At 37.9% G+C, this 27,031-nt stretch overlaps 1 protein-coding gene across 16 annotated transcripts in view; it reads left to right on the plus strand.

The window, feature by feature from the left end:
- Nucleotides 1-16,804, plus strand: part of CCDC88A (coiled-coil domain containing 88A) — a 374,196-nt gene extending 357,392 nt beyond the window's left edge. For 10 of the 16 annotated variants that reach the window (XM_039529460.1, XM_039529468.1, XM_039529463.1 and 7 more), the window contains 2 exons: nucleotides 5,710-5,978; nucleotides 9,604-11,471. In XM_039529460.1, the coding sequence (XP_039385394.1) occupies nucleotides 5,710-5,978; nucleotides 9,604-10,632 (1,298 nt within the window). In that variant the 3' untranslated portion in view covers nucleotides 10,633-11,471. Of the gene's footprint in view, nucleotides 1-5,709; nucleotides 5,979-9,603; nucleotides 11,472-14,558; nucleotides 14,659-15,259 lie in introns of those variants that run through there. The other 6 variants (XM_039529472.1, XM_039529477.1, XM_039529475.1 and 3 more) reach the window with 5 other exon arrangements.
- The last annotated feature ends 10,227 nt before the right edge of the window (nucleotides 16,805-27,031 follow it).

The raw sequence follows: 27,031 nt of genomic DNA on the forward strand, positions 1-27,031 counted from the left end.
GGCCTATAGTTGCCCGGATCACTTTTTTTCATTTCTTAAAGATAGGAACTATGTTAGCAATTCTCCAGTCATACGGTACAACCCCTGAGTTTACAGATTCATTAAAAATTCTTGCTAATGGGCTTGCAATTTCATGTGCCAGTTCCTTTAATATTCTTCGATGAAGATTATCTGGGTCCCCCAATTTAGTCCCATTAAGCTGGTCAAGTTTGGCTTCTACCTCGGATGTGGCAATATCTACCTCCATATCCTCATTCCCATTTGTCATTCTAACCATTTTCCCTAAGCTCCTCATTAGCTTCATTAAAGACTGAGGCAAAGTATTTGTTTAGATATGGGGCCATGACCAGATTATCCTTAACCTCCACTCCATCCTCAGTGTTTAGCAGTCCCACTTCTTCTTTCTTTGTTTTCTTCTTATTTATATGGCTATCGAACCTTTTACTACCGGTTTTAATTCCCTTTGCAAGGTCCAACTCTACATGGCTTTTGGCCTTCCTCACTTTATCCCTACATGATCTGACCTCAATAAGGTAGCTTTCCTTGCTGATCACTCCCATCTTCCATTCTTTGTAGACTTTCTGCTTTTTCTTAATCACCTCTCTGAAATGCTTGCTCATCCAGCTTGGTCTACAACTCCTGCCTATGAATTTTTTCCCCTTTCTTGGGATGCAGGCTTCTGATAGTTTCTGCAACTTTGACTTGAAATAATTCCAGGCCTCCTCCATCTTTAGATTCACAAGTTCTTCACTCCAATCCACTTCCCTAACTAATTTCCTTAATTTTTTTTTGAAATAAAAAACCCTAGTCACTGATCTATTTTTGTTTATCCTTCCATTTAGTTTAAACTGAATTAGCTCATGATCGCTCGAACCAAGGTTGTCCCCTACAATCATTTCTTCTATGAGGTCCTCACTACTAACCAAAACCAAATCTAAAATGGCATCCCCTCTTGTTGGTTCAGCAACCACTTGGTGAAGGAATCCATCAGCTATAGCATCTAGGAAAATCTGAGCCCTATTATTATTACTAGCACTTGTCCTCCAGTCTATATCTGGGAAGTTAAAGTTTCCCATGATCACACAATTCCCATTAGTATTTACTTCATTAAAAACATGTATAGTCAGGATTTTTATGTTCTCCAATGTGCATTAGTTTGCATTTATCGACACTGAATTTCATCTACCATTTTGTTGCCCAGTCACTCAGTATTATGAGATCCATTTGTAACTCTTTGCTATCTCCTTTGGACTTAACTATAGAAAAAGAAATATTCTAAAAAAAAAATTAGCCACAAAATTAATTTCAATTCAATTACATTTTTAAACAGGGAAATAATACTCCTTAATTTTTTGTATCGTATCTGTGTGTTTCTGGCATCTTATCTCTGAAATAAAATCTGTAAAAATGTACAATACAAACTAACCAAAATAATATAAGGTATATAGACGTGTATATAATAAAATGCAGTCACCTTTATAATCTTTTAAATTTTGCCTTTGAAAACTAGATGATGTTACCACACTATTAGCAGTATTCCCTATATTTCATGTATTAATATAGATTTTTTTAAACCATTTTAATCCTGTTTGTGATGGGCATTCCACAAGATTTTTTTATTTACTGCTGGCTTAAGAATGCTGAACATGTTAGAGTAGCATCCATTCATAAGACTTCATAGAATGTATTTGACTAATACAGTAACTCATAGAATCATAGAATTCAAGATCAGAAGGGACCATTATGATCATCTAGTCTGACCTCCTGCAAGATGCAGGCCACATAAGCCGATCCACCCACTCATGAACTAATTCTCTCCCTTGACTCTGCTGTTGAATGCTCCAAATCGTGCTTTAAAGACTTCAAGTAGCAGATAATCCACCAGCAAGCGACCCCTGCCCCATGCTTCGGAGGAAGGCGAAAAACCTCCAGGGCCACTGCCAATCTACCCTGGAGGAAAATTCCTTCCCGACCCCAAATATGGCGATCAGCTGAACCCCGAGCATGCGGGCAAGACTCTCCAGCCAGACCCTCTGGAAAAGGCTAACAATATCCCAACATTGACCCTTTGTACTAATTACCAGTGTGGTACGTTATTGACCTATTGACTAAACCCATTATCCTATCATACCATCCCCTCCATAAACGTATCCAGCTTAATCTTAAAGTCATGGAGGTCCTTCGCCCCCACTGTTTCCCTCGGCAGGCTGTTCCAGAATTGCACTCCTCTGATGGTTAGAAACCTTCGTCTAATTTCAAGCCTAAATTTCCTAACTGACAATTTATATCCGTTTGTCCTCGTGTCCACATTAGCACTGAGCTGAAATAATTCCTCTCCTTCCCTGGTATTTATCCCTCTGATATATTTAAAGAGTGCAATCATATCTCCTCTTATCCTTCTTTTGGTTAAGGAAAACAAACCGAGCTCCTCAAGTCTCCTTTCATACGACAGGCCTTCCATTCCTTGGATCATTCTAGTGGCCCTTCTTTGTACTCGTTCCAGTTTGAATTCATCCTTCTTAAACATGGGAGACCAAAATTGCACACAATACTCCAAATGAGGTCTCAACAACGCCTTATATAACGGGACTAGCACCTCCTTATCTCTACTAGAAATACCTCGCCTAATGCATCCCAAGACCGCATTAGCTTTTTTAACGGCCACATCACATTGCCTACTCATAGTCATCCTACGATCAACCAGGACTCCTAGGTCCTTCTCCTCCCCCGTTACTTCCAACTGGTGCGTCCCCAGCTTATAACTAAAATTCTTGTTAGTCATCCCTAAATGCATAACCTTACACTTCTCATTATTGAATTTCATCCTGTTACTAATACTCCAGTTTACAAGGTCATCCAAATCTCCCTGGAGGATATCCCGATCCTTTTCCGAATTGGCAATACCTCCCAACTTGGTGTCATCCGCAAACTTTATCAGCCCACTCCTACTTTTGGTTCCGAGGTCAGCGATAAATAGATTAAATAAAATCGGACCCACTCCTTGCTTAACGTTGTAGTTATGTTCCTGAAAAATGCTTCTTTAAGCGAAACGATATTAAGTGAATCCAATTTCCCCATAAGAATTAATGTAAATGTGGGGGTTAGGTTCCAGGGAATTTTTTTTCGCCAGACAAAAGACTATATTTTTTACACACACACACACACACACACTCTCTCTCTCTCTCTCTCTCTCTCTCTCTCTCTCTGTATAAATTTTAAACAAGGAAAGACAGCTGAACTTCCTGGCAATTGATAGCCTGCTGGGCAGCTGCCTCACAGGGAGCTGATAGGGGGACTGCTGGTCCACCCTGGTTCTAAGCCCCCACCAGCTAGCTCTACCGGGCTGCTCTTTCTGCAAGCAGTGGACAAAGCAGGCAGCTGCCAAACAACATTATAAGGGAGCACCGCACAACTTTAAACGAGCGTGTTCTCTAATTGATCAGCAACATAACAACAAAACAACCCTAACTGGGACAACTTTAAGTTAGGAATTACTGTACTTTCTTGATAATACCTGTTTATTGGTAATTGAGAATTAAATACTAGAACAGCGGATTTTTGCCTTGTTCATTTTGTTACTCTCTACTATGAAAGATTCCCTGAGGTAACTTGTGCCCCAGATTGTATATAGTACATCAACAGTTTCTACTGTAGACAATTTTCCTTTCTTCAAATATAATTACATTATTCAGAAATAACAAAAAGGGTAGAGAGCAGTTTACTATTCACCAGTATCTTTTACTCTGATCCTCTAAGAAAGATTGAAAATCAAATAAAATTGTTATAGCAGCAATTTTTTTTGCACTTACTGCTGTGTTCCTCCTTCAGGTCACAATTGTAATAAACTAACATTTACAATATAAGGAAAACCTTTCTACAGGAGCCTTTCTAGAAAATTCTCTTGAAGAAGTGGCAGTCATTTTCTTCAAGTTTGTGAACAATACCAAGCTGGGAGGGATCACAAATGTTTTGGAGGATAGGATTAAAATTCAAAATGATGTGGGCAAACCAGAGAAATGGACTGATGAAAACAGGATGAAATTCAATAAGGACAAATGCAAAGTACTCCACTTAGGAAGGAACAATCAGTTGCACACATATAAAATGGGAAATGACTACCTAGGAAGGTTTCAGAGTAGCAGCCGTGTTAGTCTGTATCCGCAAAAAGAACAGGAGTACTTGTGGCACCTTAAAGACTAACAAATTTATTTTAGCATGAGCTTTCGTGAGCTACAGCTCACTTCTTCGGATGCATAGAATGGAACACACAGACAGGAGATATTTATACATACAGAGAACATGAAAAGGTGGAAGTATGCATACCAACAGGAAAAGTCTAATCAATTGAGATGAGCTATCATCAGCAGGAGGAAAAAAAACTTTTTGAAGTGATAATTAAGATGGCCCATAGAAGGTGTGAGGAGAACTTAACATAGGGAAATAGATTCAAGGAAGGAGTCCTGCAGAAAGGGATCTGGGGGTCATAGTGGATCACAAGTTAAATATGAGTCAACATTGCAAAAAAAAAAAAGCAAACATCATTCTGGGGTTATTAACTGCAGTGTTGTAAGCAAGACATGAGAAGTAATTCTTCCGCTCTACTCCGTGCTGATTAGGCCTCAGCTGGAATATTGTGTCCAGTTCTGGGTACCACATTTCAGGGAAGATGTGGACAAATTGGAGATAGTCCAGAGAAGAGCAACAAGGATGATTAAAAGATGACCTGTGAGGGAAGATTGAAAAAACTGGGTTTGTTTAGTCTTGAGAAGAGAAGACTGAAGAGGGGACATGATAGCAGTTTTCAAGTACATAAAAGGTTGTTACAAGGATGAAGGAGAAAAAAATGTCTCCGTAACCTCTCAGGTTAGGACAAGATGCAGTGGGCTGAAATTGCAGCAAAGGTGGTTTGGTTGGACATTAGGAAAAAATTCCTAACTATCAGGGTGATTAAGCACTGGAATAAATTGCCAAGAGAGGTTATGGAATCTACATCATTGGAGATTTTTAACAGCAGGTTAGACAAACACCTGTCAGGGGTGGTCTACATAATACTTAGTTTTGCCATGAGTGCAGGGGACTAGACTTGATGACCTCTCAAGGTCCCTTCCAGTTCTATGATTCTATGATATCATTCATGTTCTACCTTTTCTGTCTCATTTATGTAAGATATCACATGAGTAGCAGATGACAATATCTGCTTTACAGAGTTGCTGAACATGAACTGAATCATAAAGTCTTCTGTATACATTTAACCTCTTAGGATTAAATTTCAAGTGAAGGGTGCTTTTTTTTCATTGAAAAACTGAAAAAATCAGGTTGAAAAGTTGTAACAGATAAGCCAAGGGAATGAAATTGCATTTATAACATGATTTCAGAATAGGATATTTGATCTGAGTAATACAGGACAATTAGAGTCTTCAACATTTTTAAAAAATTATATAAACAGGCATTATTAAATGCAGGGCCAGCTCTAGGCTTTTGGCTGCCCCAAGCAAAACAAAAAACAAAAAACCTCCGGGAGCACAAGTGCTGAAGTGCAAAAAAAAAAATTGTGTTGCCCAAAGCATGTGCTTGGTTTGCTGGTACCTAGATCCAGCCCTGATTAAATGACATCTAATAATCCTCCAGATATTGTTCAGAATGTGCTGTTCAACAATTATTTTCATGTAATTATTATTATAGAACATTTAATACTGTTTGCCCCAAAAGCAGGTGGAATTAACAACCAAAGTAGGCCACAAAGTCACAGCAGTGGAGAATTTAGTCTGCTTCATGAACATGAGGCTTGGTCTAGCAGCAGCAGCAGTCCCATCCAGTATTTGAAAAGTCACACCAAGTCGAGTCCCATGATCCAGGGAAAAATGCCTGAAACAGTGGATAATCAAGGAAAGCAGAAGATCAAAACTGGTTCTCCTGGAAGTGAGGTTGTTACTCTGCAGCAGTTTTTAGAAGAAAGCAACAAGGTTACTTCTACAGAGGTTAGTTAAAAAAAATATTTTAATTTTAGGGCTATACAATACCCTATATTTATGCACAGATTTAATATGGTACTTATAATGTATGCCATTGCAGGACCCCCTTAAATTCGTTTAAAGAGACACTGTCAAATAGTAGTTTGTCTACACAAACAATTAGTTCGTGGCAAGCTGGGTGTGTGACTATATCCTGTACTAGCCTGTGTCTATCCATGTGAACCCTGCTGACATGCATTAATAGTTTGTTTATACACTTTGATATAGTTTTTTTTTAATCAGGACTATATCGAAGTGCATTACTGAACTGATAATGAGTGTCAGGAGTGTTGATACAGACAGTCAGTGGCAAACTAGTGTGGGGTAGATTCACACTACAGCTTGCTGCAAACTAAAGGTTCCTATAGAAAAGCCTTTCATTTTCAGGTCCAAAATTTAGTTTTTGTTAAGGAAAATAGGAAAAGGAGGGTGATGGCTACAGAATGTAATATGAGATGCTATGCTAAGTAGGAGCAAAGTGGCATTCTGGTTCAGTGTGCAGTGGGGAAAAACAGCTGCTGCCCACCTGGGATTAGTAGAGCTGGTCAGATGGCAGGGAGTGTATTTAACTCTGGCTGTGCATCCCCAGTAAAAGGAGATCAATCCATTCCTGGTGTAATTTTAAAAGAAATAAATACAAAGTGTAACAATTTATAAGTGGTTGCTGCTTCCCTGATGACCACATTAGGAAAGAAAAGTTGAGGGCTCCTGTCCTAAGTGCTGCAGCTGGGCGTACTCATCAGTAGTGGCTGGGTGGGCAGCCATTTGCCCCAGAGTGGTTTCCTTTCCTCTTACTGCCTCTTAATTGTCTTCAGTGAGAACTGCTGTCACAGCCCTCCTCATGAAAGTGGAGAAAGTGGTGGGATTATCTTCAGAGGTTTCCCTCCTCTAACTCATCATCTAAGGAGGCCATCTTGCCTATTTCAACATCTCCAATTGATGCTAGGATCTGTCTAGTTTGGGTGGGATGAATGTCTGTAACTCCTGATATTGTTTCCCAGGGTTCTTTCAGTCCAAAGTTCTAGGTAACTTTATTCTGTGCAAGGTGGTGTCAGGAAATAAATCAATGGAGATACGGCCGTCAGACCAATAGATGGTTGGTACAAACAGGACAATACGAGTGCTTTCACTTAAAGCTACACTTTACTTAGTTTCAAGCACTTCCACATGTCCAAAACAGATTAGTAAAACACCCCAAGGTCTTGGGGAGGTCTCAAGTGGATAACTGCAAGCGTCCAGTGGACGGCTGCAAGGGAACTTGAAAGGTGTCCAAATGTTCAAGTGTCCACTGAGTTCAGATTTCTTTCTGATTTTATATCCAACTTGTTAGAATTACATAGCTTGTTCATTAACAAAATTGCTGAGAAGTTAAATTAAGGGTGGAGATTTCCAGCCTGTCAGGTGGGCAATTTTCCATCAGTCGGGTAGGGGAACTTTCCACCAGTTAACCAGCTGTATAGCAATAGTTAACTATTGCCAGACTTTCCATCTTGCAAAACCACATGCTGTGGAAATACAGCTCATGTCAGGAGGACAGAGGGTCATGTTTTCTTCTTGAAGTCACTCACTTCACCCTCCCCTCCTGATCTGTTAGCTGTGCTGAGGTGTCAAAAAGGCCTCCCTTTAGCTGCTTTCAGCAATAAGCATAACAGTAGGTACTCCAGCTGCTGGCAGTGGTTTAAACATGTTACTGGGCTCTGGGCTATCGAAAATCTGTTCCTACAATATCCTTTTAGTATTTTTGGCCAGGAAGCCACCACTTAAACTTTTGGACTTCCTGGAAGTCCAAGAAAAAGGAAGAATAGCCCTCTCAGTCAATGAAGGTTTGTTGAAGCTAGCTAAAGAGGTGTCGAACCACTCCTGCCTATGGTATTTCTGTCTCAAGGAAACCTGAATCCTTCATACCAAATTCTCAAGGAGGGGTTTGATGTATTTTACCAGTGTCCTATAATATACTCACTTGTGATCTCTGTTGCAAGTGAGAAAACTAGAAATGGGAAGATGTCATTGAGTCCAAATGATTGGACATATTTGGAATAAAAGTTTATTCTTCAGTTTCCCTGACATTATGAATGGTGGCAGTTATAGCCAGATATAATTTTTTTTCTGGTCCAGAGCCACCTTTTGGGACCAGTACATTCCTGAGTTAAGAAACAGGAATTTCCGGAGTTGTTTAAAAAAGGCCAGACTGTTTCCAATAGTTTCTGTGATATCTCAGACAAAACTGGTGGGACTTTGGTTATTACTCCCTTCCTTAGGAAACCCTACTGGCTCAGGAATTCTGGTCTCTAAGTTGAGGCCCAGGCAAAAGTTGTGGACTTCACTTTTAAAGACACAGATGACTTGAGCTTTGATTTAGCAAGGTATGTAAGCACATGCTTAGGTGCATACCTATTCCCCATGATTGTCTCATTTCACATGCTTAATGTTAAACCTTTTCTTAAGTGCTTTGCTGAATATGGATGGATTTATGTGTGTTTAAGTGCTTTGCTGAATTTTGGAATTTTGGAAAAAAAAGAAAAGCACAAAGTCAATGGCTAGGACTCTAGGCTTGAATTAGCCTGTTTTCCAGAGGAAATCTTCAGTTAGATTGCATAACAGACACTTGCAGAAGTCCTCTTCAAGAGCTTGCAGCCAGCAAAAACCCACACAATTGGAGAAGTCATTCTGTCCCTGCCACAGGAGACAGCACTCTTCCTTCTAGACCTTTGTAGACTGACCTGCTGGTGGGGGCTATATTTAGTGAATTTGAGGATGCTCCAGAGAACACTGAACTAGTCCTAGAGTATCCAAATCCTTGTCTTTCTTCCCCTTTTACTCCATCCTTCGAGGACTTTTTGTCCTTTTTGATTTCAAGAATGGCGAGCATTGCTTCAGACCACTGGGTCCTAGAGATCATTGAACTGGTGAATTCCCTGATGCTTAAGAGCTATCACCAAGCCACCTCTTTACTTTTTCATGAGAAAATGAGGTCATGATTTAATTTAAAATTCCTCCTGGTCAAGATTTTGAGTACTATTAGACATAGCCTATGAATTCCAGATGGATGGAGCTGGTTGAACAGAAAAGGAAACTTTCTTCCAACTTTGCATATTGGATTTCTTCCAGCTGCTTGAACCTGGTTCGAAATCCGGAACTCCACACACTAGTCTTAGGTTCAAAACATTGGTACATATTGTTCAAATTGTTAAGGAAATTATCAATTAGTTAGTGAAAAGGAGGGCAGGAGAGAAGATGTGAGTTTGAAGTTCTAATCCATTGATTGGTTGAGCTACTTGATGTCAGAGGAGAAGTAATATCTCATGAACTCTAGATAGTTGCAGCCTTTCACAGACATCTAGTTTCCAAGGTAGGAATGTTTCCTTATAGCCAATCTATATGATAGCACAAAGTTATATACAATTCAAATTTAAGAGGTAAAATATCACTTGCACTTTTGCCACTAATAAGTAGTCTTAAGCAATTCAAATAAATGTAGTATTTAAATAAAATAATAATCTAGTTGTTTTTCACTTTCATGCAATAAAGATGACTAAAATATCTTGTAAATTTAAAAATTAAATCAATAAGCTGTTTGGATATGTTTTGACAGATAAAGTGTGCAAGCCAAGAGAATCTTTTAGATGAAGTAATGAAAAGTTTGTCTGAGTCTGCTGAGTTGGCAGGAAAAGAAAAGCTAAGGAAACAGTCGTCTGTCAGCAGTGGTATCGTCAGGTCATTAAGTGTGAAAAACACAGTTGACTTCTCAGATGGAAGGTCAGCTAAACCTGAACAGCTTGTAAGGCCCAGCCCTCGTAAAACTGAAGATACCTACTTTACCAGTTCTCCAATAAAATTGATGTCAGGTACTCAAGGAAAGGTCAAGTCAATCAAAGAAAAAGTACAGACAAATCCATCACAACGACAATCAAAAGATTGCAGCCCTTATGCTACCTTACCTCGTGCAAGCAGTGTGATTTCTACAGCAGAAGGAACTACTCGAAGGACAAGCATTCATGATTTTTTATCTAAAGACAGTAGGCAGCCTGTATCAATTGATCCAGCACCATCTACAGCTGATAGAAGCATTCCATCAGCATCTAGTGAGTACCGTGCACACCAGCAGTCCTCTAGTTTTTTTCATTATACATCTTACAATGTAGATTCTGTTCCACAAAATGATTTAGATAATACAATTAAACCAGATCACTCGGGATATAAATCTGAGAAGCCTAGGAATTCAAGGATGGGAAAATCAAATGTTGACAAAACTTTGAGCACTAATGTGTTCAGTGATAAAGTTGGTATATCAACTAATGATAGCACAGGGACATTTACTGTGGCCCATGTGTCACAGCCATTTTTATCCCTTAACACTGAATTAGTTAGTAATATAAGTGGATTACCTCAGAGGTCTACAGCTAAGGTAACTGATCAGACATTTGTCTCATCAGTTAAATCTTTACAAAAAGATCATGAACAGTCTTCTGATGACCGTAAGTCTGATAACAGTAACCCACAGTCAGTTCTAAATAGTGAATGTACTGCTTCTTCTGCATGTGTAAATACTAGCAAGATTGAATCCCCTTTACTGGTTTCTGAAGATAACCAAACTGTTTGGTATGAGTATGGTTGTGTATGATACGAGAGATGTCATATTAAATACAAATGACACAGATGTTCTTCTCAATGTCCACTGATTTAGGGAATGTTCCACTAAAAATAAAAAATAGTTTCTGGCAGGTTTATGGTGGGGTGTTTTCCTCTGAATGGTGATATAAAAATCAGCTGTGTATTACAGCATGCGTATAAATGTAAAATTGTAATCACACCAAAGCTTGCACGAAACATTAATTGCACTGTATATTTTCTGCATGCCTCTAAAAGCCTTAATAATACAAACTAATGTTCTGTATTTTTATTTGTCACGTTAGAAATATTTTGTTTTTCTACATTATTGAATGCATGTTAAAGCAGTTGCATGCTGCATTGCCAAAAATTGCACAAAGAACCAGGTAATTTTTACCAACAGGAAGGTACTTTCCTCACTTGTACTTTTGTTTTCAGATGCATCACCCATACAAAAATGCCTATTTTTTCCTCTTGCACGTATACAATACTAGCAAAAAAAACCCAACCTGTTAGAGAGATTTTAGTATCTTTTGCTTTTTATTTATGCTATGTTTTGTGTGTCATTTTGCTCAAGGAATAAGTTGTAGCCCAAATAATTCAGTGCCTGCAGTTTGCTGCACAATAAATATGAACTGCAGTTCGTATTTATTAAAATATTTGAACTTTAATAAATAAAACAATTGTTAATATTCATAAATGGTAACTTTTTAAAATATAACAATCAAATTAAGTGTAGCAGTTGCATAGAAAAAATGATCCTCCTCTACCTCTTTTTCCTTTTCCTGTGGTTTATCTTCTCATGTCTGACATACAGAGGTGGTCCAATGTGCTGTTTTATTTGGAGTCAAGTAACACTATAGTTTTATGAGAATTTTTACAATGTATAATAATAATAAAAATCTTTGCTAATTATGGTGGCAATTCTTTTTTTTCCTATGCAGATAGAATATTGCTTAGTTAGAAAATGAGGCATATGAGGTTTGACAATAAGACTATATTAAATATGAATGCAGCTGAAATAATATATTTTAAATATTTGATATATAAAATGTTAAAAAAACGCTATTTAAAATTCTAGCATCTCTGCAACTGCTTGAAAGTCTGGTAACAATTTAAACTTAAAACGATTTAAACCAAACTTTAAAATTATACCATACTTCAGCTATAAATTGCATTTGCTTGTAGAGCTAGACCCTTACATAGACATCAGCATTTTTTTAATAAATTGAAACACAATTAAATATTTAGGTTTGAGAAATCAAAAGTAGCTGTGCTATATAAAAACCTGCATGAGAGAAGAAAATATATCTTGTTGAAAATAATGAATTTCATATTCTAACTTTTACAGTTGTGCTTCTTTGGCCAGAAATTGCGTGGCAGTGCACAGCGCTGCTACATGGGGACCCAAATTTGATACCTTTGGTCCCAGGTCAGCAAGGACTAGAAGTGCTGCAAGAATAGTTCACTTAACTCTTCATGAAGGAAGCAGTAATTCCTTTGTGTCACACTCTAGAAATATCTTCAGCTGATACAGGAGCATCATTGATGAACTTTGGAGAATCCATTGCTAGGTCTCCTCTGCATGAAGGTGTGAGGAGGAAGTAAGTGGAGAACATAAAGTGTCTTAGAGAGACTCCATGAAGGAACAAATTATGCTTCTTCCAAAACATAAAATAGCTTTCCTTTACCATGTTTGCACACCTACACAGTTTATGGGCTGATAAATCTCTCACTTATCCTTTGGTTATGTCCAGCCTTGTGCTTCTTAATGTCATTGCTGTATCTCCTTTAAAGATAGTTTCTAGCCTATATACAATAAAAGAAATGCTGTCAACATAATTCTTCTTATTCTCACACACACAGAGTACATCAGTCTTGGGTCATTTCATTCTGATTCACTTCTTGTTGTTCCATATTTGTTTAACTCATTTTTTAACATATACGGTGCTGCCAGTTTAACAGAAATATGCACAATAAATTTTAAAAGTTATCTATGGAATTCTATAGGAAATCTATAAAATCTTGAAGTATCCTACAGGAACTCAGAAAGCACACTACAAGCATCGGTACTTTTGGGGGGGTTGGGTAACTGACAGCAAACCTATTTCTTGGAAAAACTGATAGCTTATCACGAGGTACATTGAGTTTATTAAGAATAAACCAACAGCACCATTGCGACCTATGTTGGTGCTCAGCAGTGAGGCCAACGATTGAAGGGAAACAGAATTTCAACCTACCTTTTCAACCCTAGATGTGATCCTTATAGATTGATATTGAGAAAGTAAAGGAAACTTTTCCAGCCAATGTGTACTTCCATCTTTGAATCATTTTTGTTCCTTTCACAAACACTAAATTCTCACACACGAATCTTCTTCTTCCATATGGCTCTGGTGTAGAGCAGCAACTACAATTTCACCTGCAGTTGATCAAGCCAAATGGCTACATCAGGAGTAGCAGAATTTATTGCAGTAATGCCTCCTTCATATTTATAAATTGGGCAGTAAGTAATGATACGTTTGATGGTCTGTCGTGAGCAGCCACACTCGCCAGTTACATTTGATAACTAATAAAATGATAAATCTGGCAAAAGAAAGAGGCCTTAATGTGGATGCGATTTTTATTTTATATCCATTTTCACTACTAGCACCTTACACTACTAGAGTGAAATTAAGAGGCTTTGTATAAATGAAAATCAGCCCTTTTAAATTTCATATCTTCACATTGGGGTTCTGGAGTGAACTTTTTCAGTTTGGGCCACTATAAGTTACTCAGTTTGGCCCTTATTTTTCCAATTTCTGATGTGCTATTGATCGTAGGACTTTTAAAAGTAACCCTGTGTTCCTGGTTTTCTGTTGGGCCTGATCCTGCCCCATCAATTCCAATGGGAGTGGGAGCAGACCCATTATTAGGGAATATTTGATGGCCTTGAAAAATCAACCATGTTCAACTGCTGCTCGTCAGCTCTAATATTTGGGGGAAAAAACAGATGTGCTCATGCATAGAGAGTTTTTCTCCTCTGTACTCCTCTGTACTGTACTCCCTAACAAATACTCACACATCATGGCTGAATCTTTTCATTCTTGTTTCAGCTGTGGAGGCTTTGTGGGATTACCTTCAGATCCCATCAGTGTTGCTCCTAGATCAATCAGAGGGCTTCATACGAAGCAATTTAGTGCACTCATTTCTTGATCCATGTCTCTGCGATTCCTGGTCCCTGCTGGCCTTAGAAATGGAAATCCAGGCCTAAAAATCAAATTTTGCGTAATAATTCAGAGTATTTGGTCATCAGCCAAAAATGGACATTAGACATTTAATTAATTGTTCTGCCATGAACAGGAATAATTTTTTGCTTGCAACGAAAAGTTTGCCCGAAGCTTTGCTTTTCTAAGTGAACACTTAGTTAAGATACTGTATTGTGCATGTTATATCTGTTTCATGCAAAGGTTATTTTCCACTTTACAGACTTGAATTTAACCATTTTAGTAAATAGTTATATATGTGTTACTAGCAGTTAGGTTTAAACAAACAAAAAAAAGTTGAGCCAATTTCTCTGCTGGTGTAAGTGGGCACAGTTCCATTGATTTCAGTGGTGTTTTACCCTTTCATACTGGCACAGATTTAGGGCTATTAAATTTAAATGTTGAATTTATCCTCTTGTGGATTTGAAAAGTAATATTTGATTATTTTATATTTGATTATTTTTAAAATGCAGATATGAACTTTTATAACAGGTTTACCTTTAATATATGTCTGTAGATGATTGTAGTGAATTCCTTCCTTCCTTCCCTCTCCCTCAACAACCCTGTCCCTCAAAAAAGTCTTCTTATACCTTTGAGCAGCTATATCCTACTATTAAGTAACTGCGTATTGTTAAGTGAGGGCTTTTTCTTGTCCTGCTAAACAAATTGAATAACATGAAATGCTTTTCTCCTGCAGATGTGGAAGCTGTACCAGAAAGCAGAAATTCAAAAAGCAGGTCTAGGGAGCAACAAAGCTCCTAATGCTATTACCCACTACATGAGATGTGGGCCAAGTGGTGAGTTTCCTGCCCAAAATGTAAATGAGATTAATTTCATTTACAACAAACTAACAGCATTACCTATAAGAATAAGTGCACATTGCATTAACAGATGTAAATATTGCTTGCTTAACTGGCTTTCTATCTTGCTTATTAGTAAAGCCAGAACAGACAGCTGTAGTTAGGGTTTTTTGCCTGTCTGGGCAGGCAACGAGAAATCTTTAAACACTTTTTTCCCTTGTAAAATGACATTTTTTTTATATATAAGATTTCCAAGAAGTCTTTTAAAAACTGTTAAAACGTTATCAGAGGAAGCTTCAAGAAAATGAGCTTATGAAACAGTATTGAAGTCACTTATTTAGAAAGGGACAGATAAATTCAAAAGAATAGTTTTAGAAAGCAAAAAATGTTAATTTTATAAACTATTCTATATTGCAGGGAAACTGCCTTTATGTAAAGTTTATCTTTGGCATTCTGTCCCTTTCTTGTTCTCACTAAATCTCTGATGCATGCTGTTAAGTTCTTTTAGTAACTTTACTCTGAATTTTGTGTCTCTTCTACACTTTAAGCTTTTCTTATGTTCTCTTTCTTCTTTTTTCTACCTTTCAATTGAACACAGAGAGAAAAGTGTCCTTCAGTGTCTCAGTATGAAGCCCTTATTTCTGAAGTAACAAGACAGTCAACTATAGGAATCAATAATAATAATTTTTAAAAACGTTAAGGGAACTTTTTACAATTCTGCGTGAATAGAGCAGGCAAGAAATACAAACCTTCCTTCCTTGAATCAAGGAGCTCTACTGGAGTCTACTGATGAAACTTTTTAGACGGTTTTAGGAATTGTTGCACATTGCACTGTTAAGATCTACTGAATAAAGGACAGTTCTCATCTCCTTAAGGACCAACCATTTAAGATCTCAAGAATTACTCCAGGAATAAAATGCTACTTCTTTCATCTTTTGTTTATGAATTTAGCCACTGATTGCTTACAGCTTCTGCTAATAATTAGCAAAAATCTAGCAGTTTATATTTAGTTCTGTAAATCTGAAATAAATGCAATAGTATTTTGTGGAAATTTACTGTATATACAGATACAAAAAACCCACAAGCTTACTGGCACTTCACTGGCTTATTTGATTAGCATAATCTGTATGATGTTGCTCTTTCAAAGAAAAATCTGTGCTGATTATTATTTTGGTGCATACTGCAAAAGAAAATTCTGTTTACATACATGAAAACATTTGAACAACTCCATAATAAAGATGGAGTGATGGAATATTCACACTATGTAGAAATTCTTGTGTTTTCCAGATGCACAAGTTATGCTGCACAGATACGTTCAGAAGTTCTTGACAGGAGATTGACAAGAATAATTTTACTAGGACTTTTTTTTCCCTAATGTAGTTTTTCAACAAATGGCATTCCCAGGATAAAACTGTCTTATACTAAATGTTTGTGTTTTAACTATTTTTTTTTCAATTTGTGTTTTGATGTGTGCTGACTGTGGCTTAGGAGGTTTCCTTATGGGAAAAAACAATGTAAATAATGTCATCTGCATTTTACAATCAATTCCCTCATTAAGATTCTCCTTTATTAATAAGACATTCTCTTTTGTTAATTATAATTCTACATTAAAATCGATAAATGTTATTAGTACTTTTAAAATATTTGTATGCATTTGTTGTCTTGAAGACATTTGCAAGAGCATAAAAACAGATTTAGTTAACCTAGGGAAAAGTACATGGACTTATCACTCGATCCCAGTTTATATTAAATATTAACATTTTATTTTCTTATACATGAATAAGTGCATTAATATGTCTATGAAAAAATCAAATTAACTGTGTAACCTCATAGGGTTTAATCCAGCAAAGGCTTATGCACATGAGTAATTTTACATGATTAGTCCCACTGATATTAATGGAACTATTCCCATAAGTAAAGTTAAGCACGACCATAAGCGTTTGCAGAATCAGGACCATGGACTACATTTACACCAAGTTCACAACGACTAAAGCTGGTTGGAAAATCTTTGACAGAAACATTTTCCATCCAAGAATGCAGTTCTGTCAAAATCGAAACACTTTGTAAATCATATTGATTTTGCCAAAACTTGGGGGGTGTTGCCAGGGGGGTGATTCTGACAATGTCGAAACATCCTGTTTCAATACAATCAGAATGAAACATTTTTTATTTTTTTTCCTTTCTAAACAACTTCATTTTGAAATTTGTGGCGTATCATATATAATATAAAATTAAAAAATCAAAATCTAAGCAAGTTTTAGTTTTGTCAAAATAAAACATTTTGATCTGAAACAATTTTTAATTTTCTTTTGGAGAGAATTTTGAAATTGTCAGATGTCATTCGAACTGGAATTAAAACAAATTTCTTAATCCTCCACAGAACAGAATTTCCATTCTCCACACAAAAAACATTCTGGTAGCTTGTCAGAATGATAGATTATTTTATCACTGACTTAATGCTCTCATATAGAGGGCCCAATCCTGCTACCATTATTTTCAGAGTCAAATTCTCATTGATTTTAATGGAGGCAGGATTGGGCTCATAGGGCTTGAACAACAAAGGAGTTTAGGCACCTAAGACCAAAATCTAGATCCTCAAAATCCCTGTTCAGCTGTCCCATTACCTGTAAATGCCTAAAGTCCATAGGTACCTAAGTTTCCACCAGTAAAGTCCTCTATGTGCCTACATTTCTGCTGGTGACAAAATGCTCAGCACCTAAACCCTGGGAGATACTTATGCTAACTGTTACCCTGCCTACCTCACCTGCAGGGCCTGATCCTTTAGGCATTTTCATAAGCAACCTAAGAGCATGCCTACCAGATCAGGTTCTGACCAAAATACAGTGGAGATGGTTATGGTGTTCTGCACTAATGAATATTTAAGTAGATTATACAAAGTGGAATAACTTGGACATTTGACACTGTGAGAGCCCCAGCCCAAAATACCCTATAGCTCAATAGTTCGAGCACTTCCTCAGAAGGCCCAAGTTCAAATCCCCACTCTGCCTGATTCAAAGCAGGGACTTGAACTCAGGTTTCCCACCTCCCAAGTGAGTGCCGTAATGACCAAGCTGTAGGATATTCTGCAATGAGTCTCTGTCTTTCCCTAGGTGTTGAACTCCAGAAGAGGGTTCACAGCTGTGAATCACAACTAGAGGGAGGCACCTCCCTCCAGCCTCAACATAGTTGTTGAATTCCCTTTGTGTAGTGAGGTTTAAGGCACACCTCTCTCCCTAGGATTTCCTACTAGCTAGTTTAGCTACACAGCATGCTGGCTTCTCTGAATCCCATTCTTAGATGCCTAATTCGGGGCTGTGAATTTACTGGACAGCAGGGTGCCTAGACATTAGGCATTGCAGTGCCTGAGCCTAAGTCCCCATTGTGGATCTAGCCCATAGAGACAACAGTTCCCTTTACATTGTTTGGCAGACAGAAAGTACAGTGCCGGTGTGCTAAATACATTCATAAGGACTTGAAGGTACCTATAGTGGGAAACACCGGAAACATAAAATATTTTAAAAGCATCTCTTTGTTCGTTCTGATCACACTTCTGAATTTTTGTTAAGGGTCTGCCCCTATGAGTTGCTGCATGGCCTCAACACCCATAGATTAGAGTGGGGATTGACAGCACCTCATGCCATTAGGTTCTGAATTATTAGCAACATCAGTAGTATAAGTAAGCATTCCTATCTTGATTTAACAAGCATACATGCTAATGGCTAAATCCTAGTTATATGCTACAAAGGCTAGGCAACAGTATGTACCTAGGGATACCAGAAAATGTATCCACCCAGGAAAAATCCTGCCATTGTAGGTCAGGGTGGTATATTGGCATGACCAACATACTTCATGGTGCTTGTGTTATTGCTTTTCCATGAAGCATGTTGTGCACAGCTATTATGGCCATCTTGTGCTTCTGATGTATAAGCTGTATATGGGCTTTCCAGGTTTCTGATTGGCCATGTCTTTTTTCTCAGATTTGCATCTTTCTTGGCTTTACATTTATTTAGCTCTTTTATACACTCATAAGTTTGGCTAATATTACATTTTAGATCCTCCTACACATGCTGCCTTTTGCATCCCATTATGTCTTTCTTTACATCTTTGTGTCTGCTAATGCACTTTTATGGCACCAGGCAGGCTTTAGCCTGAAATGTACCTTTATTATATATAATTTAAATTATAAAAATTAATGTGTTAAAGGTGAAATTCACTCTTCCCCTTCCCAATGCCTAGGCATTCAGTCTTTGTATGGAAAAAATAAGGCGGGAGTTGGGAGCAATTCATCCTTCAAACTGCAGCAGGCCATGGGGCTGCGCCACAGCTCCTACTAAGGTGCTGTTCCTGACTTGTGGGTTGAAATGCTAACTACTGCCCTACCCTACCATATCCCTCTGAGCAGGTTTGGAGCCATTTGATCTACCTAAGCAAAGATCCAGAAGCTGCTCCTTAGTCTGGCCTAGACATGCAGTAGATTATCAGCAAGTAGTGCTCAATTCTCAGAGGTGCTGAGGGTCTTCAGGTACCATGGAGTTTATTGAGAGTTGAGAACACTAGTCAACTCAACACAGGCACTTGACAGCTCCCAAGATTGTCTCCTGTTCAGAGGTTCTCAACTTTTCCTTTCTGAGTTCATACCCATGCTATAAAAACTCCACGGCCCACCTGTGCCACAACAATTGTTTTTCTGCATATCAAGAAGATTAAAAGCCAAGGCTGGCATTAAGGAGTAGCAAGGAGGGCAATTGCTAGGGTCCCACGCTGCAGGGGGCCCCATGAAGCTAAGTTGCTTGGGCTTTGGCTTCAGCCCCAGGCAGTAGGGCTCAGGCTTCAGCTTCCTGTGGCACCTGGCATTGGCCACTGTCAGAAGACAGGATACTGACCCAGTATGGCCATTCTTATGTTCTTAATAGCCCAGAAAGAGTGCAGAAGTTCCCTTTTGTCACTGCTTTCCCAGTACTTCCCTCTTGCAGATCGCATCCCAGGGCAGAGGGACATGAGCAGATCTTCTATTGCTCCTATGATTTTTACCCTCTGAATAAGTAAAAAAAAAAAAATTATATAACTGCTTTCACTACAAACGTCCTTTGCAATCTCTATATCCTTTAAACCAGTGGTTCTCAACCAGGGGTATGCATAACCCTGAGGGTACACAGAGGTCTTCCGGGGTACATCAACTCATCTAGATATTCACCTAGTTTTGTAACAGGCTACATAAAAAGCACTAGAGAAGAGAGTACAAACTAAAATTTCATACAATGATTTGTTTATACTGCTCTATTATACACTGAAATGTAAGTACCTATATTCCAATTGATTTATTTTATAATTATATGATAAAAATGAGAAAGTAAGCAATTTTTCAGTAATAGTGTGCTATGACATTTTTATATGTTTGTCTGATTTTGTAAGCAAGTAGTTTTTTAGAGAGGTGAAACTTGGGGTACCCAAGACAAATCAGACTCCTGAAAGGGGTACAGTAGTCTAGAAAGGTTGAGAGCCACTGCTTTAAACAGTCTATGTATATGTAATATGAGAGCTCCTTCACCCCTACTGAAATTCAGACACCTCTGGAGTGGAACACAACTGCTGTTCAACAGAATGCAACAACACTACATCAGTTTAGAACATGAAGTGGAAAATCTGTTGCTCCTAATTTTAAGATTATAGTAAATGATATAATATCATGTGATGTATAATTTCCACTTAATTTTCTTCAGAGTTCTCATCCGCAGAGGCTACTATAACATTCCCTCAATGTATTATTTCTTTGAAGCTTTTTCTCTGTCTGAGATAGCATGCAACTCCAACAAAAGAACTCATGTATAATTTTTAGTATTGACTATGCTGCTATGTGTGTAATATTACATTGGTAAGAGAATTGTCTTAAATGAATGTGTCTGGGTGTGACACAGAATTTAAACACCATTTTACAAAAATGCGTATTTAAAACGGTGTTTTCCTTTACATACCTGTTAAGGACTTTTTAAAAAATGTTTGCCATTGTATACACTTAAGAACATTATTAAAATGCCAAACCAAATAACTTTTATTCACATTGTATATATACACACTTTTTTTTTCTGTCAACTGGTGTTGGAGGGAACTGGTGTTAAGTGATGACAGATTCATCTCTTATTTAATTTCCATAACCTCTTAATATGATCAGTGGATCTTTGTTCAGAAAGGGAGTCATACTAATGTAGCAGAGCTCCTCTGGTTTGCTTTGTTTTATTATTTCACATTGCTGTTTATTTGTGAAGAAATAGCTCTTAACTATAGTTTGCTACAGTATTATAAAACACTACTAACACATTTTACTGAAATTCATAAGTACAAAAATTGTCACAAACTTTCAAAAAGTTGTAGCTATGCAGTATTTGAAATTGATTAATCTTGGCTGTTACTGTTGTTGAGAACAAGTGTCAGATGCTGGACTTTTTGAGGAGAAGGTGAGAATATGCTTAACTTGAAAATTTAGGCTGCTTTGTGAACATCAAGAGCTGTAGAATTACCAAATTAGTTTCACAAATGCAGCTCTGCACCTCAGAGACACCTAGATAGTAACTAGACCCTTATTTGCAGCGATTTTAAGTAATTTCTGTTTATTAACTTCATTAGCTTCAAAACACTTAACATGTCAAATTAAAACGCTGGTCTACATTTTCAAAAGTGATCAATGATTTTGGGTGCCCAACTGAGAGTACTTTAAAGGGTAGTTTTCAGAGAAGGGTGATTTCACTTTTGCAAATTTGTTATCCTGTATTTTAACATCTTACTGTATTTATTTGTGGCTCCAGAGTTCTCTAAGTGCACTGAACCCATCCACCATTACTAAATGTAAGATGTTGCATTTGGATCTTTTCTTTAACTGAAATGTGTAAACTCATGTATAGTTGGACAACTTCCTATTGACTCGTCCATGTAGTTTTTTGTTAATTCAGTCTGGTCAAACTATATCCCTTTTGAGACATCTGCCAGTTTACATATGGAAAACATGGTGACTATGCACCTTTATGTGGTGGACAAAAACCCAGGAGTTGCTCAGGTCACCAGTCCCACCTTGTCCAATATCCTGTCTCTGAAAGTAGCAATTGCCAGATGCTTCAGAGGTAGGTGCAAAAAAATGTGTAAAGCACAAATATGAAAAACCTGTCCCAGCGAAGTTTTGCTTATAGCATAAAGAATGATGGTTTATATTCCTTATAAAAATATACAAAGTTCCTGTGAATGTTTTCATTATCCATACAAATGTCTCCTTTTTGGAATCCTACTAACTTCTTGGCTTCATTGATGTACTGTAATAGTGAGTCCCACAGATTGATTCTGCATTGTGTTTTTAAAGTTTCTTTATATAACTTTTAAACATTTTGCCTATCAGTATAATGCAACATTCCATTGTCATATTATATAAAAATAAATAGGGGTAAATAGAAATTCAGGATTTAGCATTCAATAATTTCTATACTTCTATCAGATCCTCTCTTTTTTTGTCTTCTTTCTAAATTAAACAATCTCAGTCTTTTTGATTTCTATCCAGAAGTCTCTCCATTCCTTTGATCATTTTCAGTATCTGTTTCTGGACTTCTTCTTTCTCTTTTTCTGAGAAAGCATGACCAGAATTGAACACAGTACTCCCTGTGCAGATGTACCATTGATGTATATAATGGCAAAAAACATTAATTATTATTTCTATTCCATTCTGTGTATATCATTTTTTAGCTTTTATTGTACTTGGCTGTACACTGAGTAAAAGTTTCCACTGAACTGTCTTCAGTGATGCTCAGGTCTTTTTTCTAACTGGTTATAGATAATTTAAAACCCAGCCATAGGCATGAATAGTTTGGATTATTCTTTTCAGTGTGGATTACTTTGCATTTGTTAATAATTAATTTCATGTATTTATCATTCTGCCCATTCACCTAACTTTATTTGGTTTCTCTAGAATTCCTCTTAGTTTTCTTTAATACTGAGATTATCTGCAAATTGTGAACATAAGAACATAAGAAAGGCCGTACCGGGTCAGACCAAAGGTCCATCTAGCCCAGTATCTGTCTACCGACAGTGGCCAATGCCAGGTGCCCCTGAGGGAGTGAACCTAACAGGCAATGATCAAATGATCTCTCTCCTGCCATCCATCTCCATCCTCTGACGAACAGAGGCTAGGGACACCATTCTTACCCATCCTGGCTAATAGCCATTTATGGACTTAGCCACCATGAATTTATCCAGTCCCCTTTTAAACATTGTTATAGTCCTAGCCTTCACAACCTCCTCAGGTAAGGAGTTCCACAAGTTGACTGTGCGCTGCGTGAAGAAGAACTTCCTTTTATTTGTTTTAAACCTGCTGCCTATTAATTTCATTTGGTGACCCCTAGTTCTTGTATTATGTGAATAAGTAAATAACTTTTCCTTATCCACTTTCTCAACATCACTCATGATTTTATATACCTCTATCATGTCCCCCCTTAGTCTTCTCTTTTCCAAACTGAAGAGTCCTAGCCTCTTTAATCTTTCCTCATATGGGACCTTCTCTAAACCCCTAATCATTTTAGTTGCTCTTTTCTGAACCTTTCTAGTGCTAGAATATCTTTTTGAGGTGAGGAGACCACATCTGTACACAGTATTCGAGATGCGGGCGTACCATGGATTTATATAAGGGCAATAATATATTCTCAGTCTTATTCTCTATCCCCTTTTTAATGATTCCTAACATCCTGTTTGCTTTTTGGACCGCCTCTGCACACTGCGTGGACATCTTCAGAGAACTATCCACGATAACTCCAAGATCTTTTCCTGACTCGTTGTAGCTAAATTAGCCCCCATCATGTTGTATGTATAGTTGGGGTTATTTTTTCCAATGTGCATTACTTTACATTTATCCACATTAAATTTCATTTGCCATTTTGTTGCCCAATCACTTAGTTTTGTGAGATCTTTTGAAGTTCTTCACAATCTGCTTTGGTCTTAACTATCTTGAGTAGTTTAGTATCATCTGCAAACTTTGCCACCTCACTGTTTACCCCTTTCTCCAGATCATTTATGAATAAATTGAATAGGATTGGTCCTAGGACTGACCCTTGGGGAACACCACTAGTTACCCCTCTCCATTCTGAGAATTTACCATTAATTCCTACCCTTTGTTCCCTGTCCTTTAACCAGTTCTCAATCCATGAAAGGACCTTTCCTTTTATCCCATGACAGCTTAATTTACGTAAGAGCCTTTGGTGAGGGACCTTGTCAAAGGCTTTCTGGAAATCTAAGTACACTATGTCCACCGGATCCCCCTTGTCCACATGTTTGTTGACCCCTTCAAAGAACTCTAATAGATTAGTAAGACACGATTTCCCTTTACAGAAACCATGTTGACTATTGCTCAAGAGTCACCTCACTATTCAATACTCAACTTCTATTTAGCTTAGGGTTTTATATTGTCTCTCATAGTAGCTGAGCCCCTTCCATGTAAAAGAGATTGGTGGACTTCCTGGAATCTCTGGCTCCTCTCTCTTTGGTGGGAGCAGAAAATCTGATTGCAATAGAGGTGGTTTTTTTGAGAGGAAGGGAGGGAGGGGGAGCGATGGGTAGAGCAGGGGTCATTCTTATTGGTGGATAATAGTAAAATAATAAATAAATACTAAGGCCTAGATCAACTAGGGTTTAAAAAACAGCAACCGTGTAACCTATTAAAATTCTGTTGGTTAACTGGTTAACTATTAAGGCGGAGAACTTGGGGTCCAGGGGGTACTGCCACCCGTGCCTGGGATCCCCACTGCTGGCCCAGCGCCCAGGATCCTGGCTGCTGACCCCGGGCCCGAGGCAGCAGCAGAGTCCTGGGTGGGGCCGGCAGAAGAGTTTAATCATTAACCGAAACTGATAAGACTGATGCGTATCGGTTAACTGGTTAAACTTTTACATCCCTAAAATTAACCCCCACCTCTTCCTCTGAGATCCACACATGGAGGGTTTCTCCACATGCAGCTCCCACCTCCTCAGTGGAAAAATGAGAGATTCAGGTGCCTTTGCTTCTGCACTGTTCTCCCCAAGCCTGCAGTGGTCCCTCCCAGGGTGGCTGGGTGGGGGTAAGAAATATGCACGTTGTCCCCACAGCTTAGTAGAAGTTAGAAACAAAAGTTAATACAGCCCCAGGTTACATTAGACTTTCTGACTGGTGCTGCAGATGGGAGGAGTCTCTAGTAGCACTGCTCCGCTGGAGCCATGTTGCCAAAGAGTAGGATTCTTCCAGTTGTCAGAGCCTCCTTGCAGATGGGTCTGGCCTCAATGGATCCTTCAGGATCTGCCAAGTTTGGAGTGGTGTTTCTTTAGATGGATGGAACAAATACTGCTTCTCTGATGGGGCAATCTGGAGTAATCTCAGCAAGGAATTACTTTCAGGAATTTCCTTGTAAAAAGACCTCTCTGGCATTTCACAAGGGAGGAGATAATCTGACCCTGAAATTTTAATGTAGTTTCTCTCTCTCTCTCTCTTTCTCTCTCATATTACCCAATTTATCATCTATCCAAAGAAGTTGTCATAAACATACAGCTAAGGGTAGCATAAAATCCCTCTTTACCTTGTAAAGGGTTAATTCCTCTTTTACCTGCAAAGGGTTAAGAAGCTCAGATAACCTGGGGGTACCTGACCAAAAGGACCAATAAGGGGAGAAGATACTTTCAAATCTGTGGGGGAAGGTTTTTTGCCTGTCTCTCTCGGAGCCAGCCAGGAAACAGGGCAGGGGAAAATGCATCTCCCTAGCTATATCGGAACTAAACATCTACACTTGCAGAAATAGTAAGTAATAGCAAAAAAGAAATGCATTAGATTACCTTTTGTTTTAGCTTGTGAATTTTCTCTGTGCTAAGAGGGAGGTTTATCCCTGTTTTTGTAACTTTAAAGTTTTGCCTAGAGGGGAAATCCTCTGTGTTTTTGAGTCTTTTGTTATTCTGTAAAGTACTTACCATCCTGATTTTACAGAGGTGATTCTTTTACCTTTTCTTTAATTAAAATTCTTCTTTTAAAAACCTGATTGATTTTTCATTGTTCATAAGAGCCAAGGGTTTGGGTCTGTGTTCACCTGTACCAATTGGTGAGGGGATTATTCTCAAGCCTCCCCAGGAAAGGAGGTGTAAGGGCTTGGGGGGATAGTTGGGGAAGGTAGGGCTCCAAGTGGCCCTCCCTGAATGTTTAGTTAAATCACTTGGTGGTGGCAGCGATACTAAAGCAAAGAAGGAATTTGTGCCTTGGGGAATTTTTAACTTAAGCTGGTAAAAATAAGCTTAGGGGGTCTTTAATGCAGGTCCCCACATCTGTACCCCAGAGTTCAGAGTGGGGAAGAAATCCTGACAGAAGTTGTTACAAAAAACTTAGTGGCTTCAATACAGGACTGACGCCCAGCAAGGACCATGTTTCCACTGAGACTGTAAAATGATACTAATTGTGGGGGAGAGGAGAGAGAAAAAATATAGCAAAGATAATAGACAATCAAATATGTTTTATTTTAATGTAGCCAAGTTTGTTTTCTAGGTAAAAAACACTAAAGTGGAAACAATGGTCGGGGGTGGACACGGGGAGATGCACTATAGGAGAAATAGACAATTCTTCTCATGAAGTTAGTTACTCTATTATTTTAGAACACTGTCTCAAATGTACTGCAAATACTAGAACTTGGTTGATTCAGTTTTTCCCAACAGTGACAGTATTTCAAGTCTCAACATTCAAGCACAGTATGAATTATTAGAAATTTCTGTTGTAGCCAATTTTTTAAGAAAAAAGAGTCTGTAAAGTTATTTCAGAGAAAGATTATTCCTCTACACCAGTGATACTCAGACCTCAGTGGTTCAGGAGCCAAATTAGTGATCAGCATTACCCAAAAGAGCTACAGTAGTGTAAATTCATTTTCATTTACTATTTTTTATATTTTCTCACAGCAAAATGGCAGACCTTGTATTATCATTTTATCAACTACAGTTGGTTAATAACATAGTAAAAACATCCTGATTGGTTAATAACTTAGATTGGTTAATAATTAAATCACACAGTGTTTTAATATCATGCTGCAAAGGCCACTTGCGGCTCGCGAACCTCAGTCTGAGTATCATGGCTCTACACACTGTGTACATACAGGTAGGCTGCAAAAGAATCTTAAATCTTATCTTTATCATAAGCTGAAATTAATATTTTATTAAGCCTTGAGTAATTTAAAGACAATGTATTTTTCACCAAATAATAAAATACAAATTTAGCTAATGGGAAAAAATAGTCAAATGTATGCCTGTAACTTCAAAAAATTGTATTTCTAATTAAACTTTCATCAATTTTTCTTTATAACAAGTGATGCCCAATGTGAAATAATTAATTTTTTGTGAGATTCAA

The sequence above is a fragment of the Mauremys reevesii genome, linkage group 3 (genome assembly GCF_016161935.1).
Source record: "Mauremys reevesii isolate NIE-2019 linkage group 3, ASM1616193v1, whole genome shotgun sequence".
NCBI classification, from domain to species: Eukaryota; Metazoa; Chordata; order Testudines; family Geoemydidae; genus Mauremys; species Mauremys reevesii.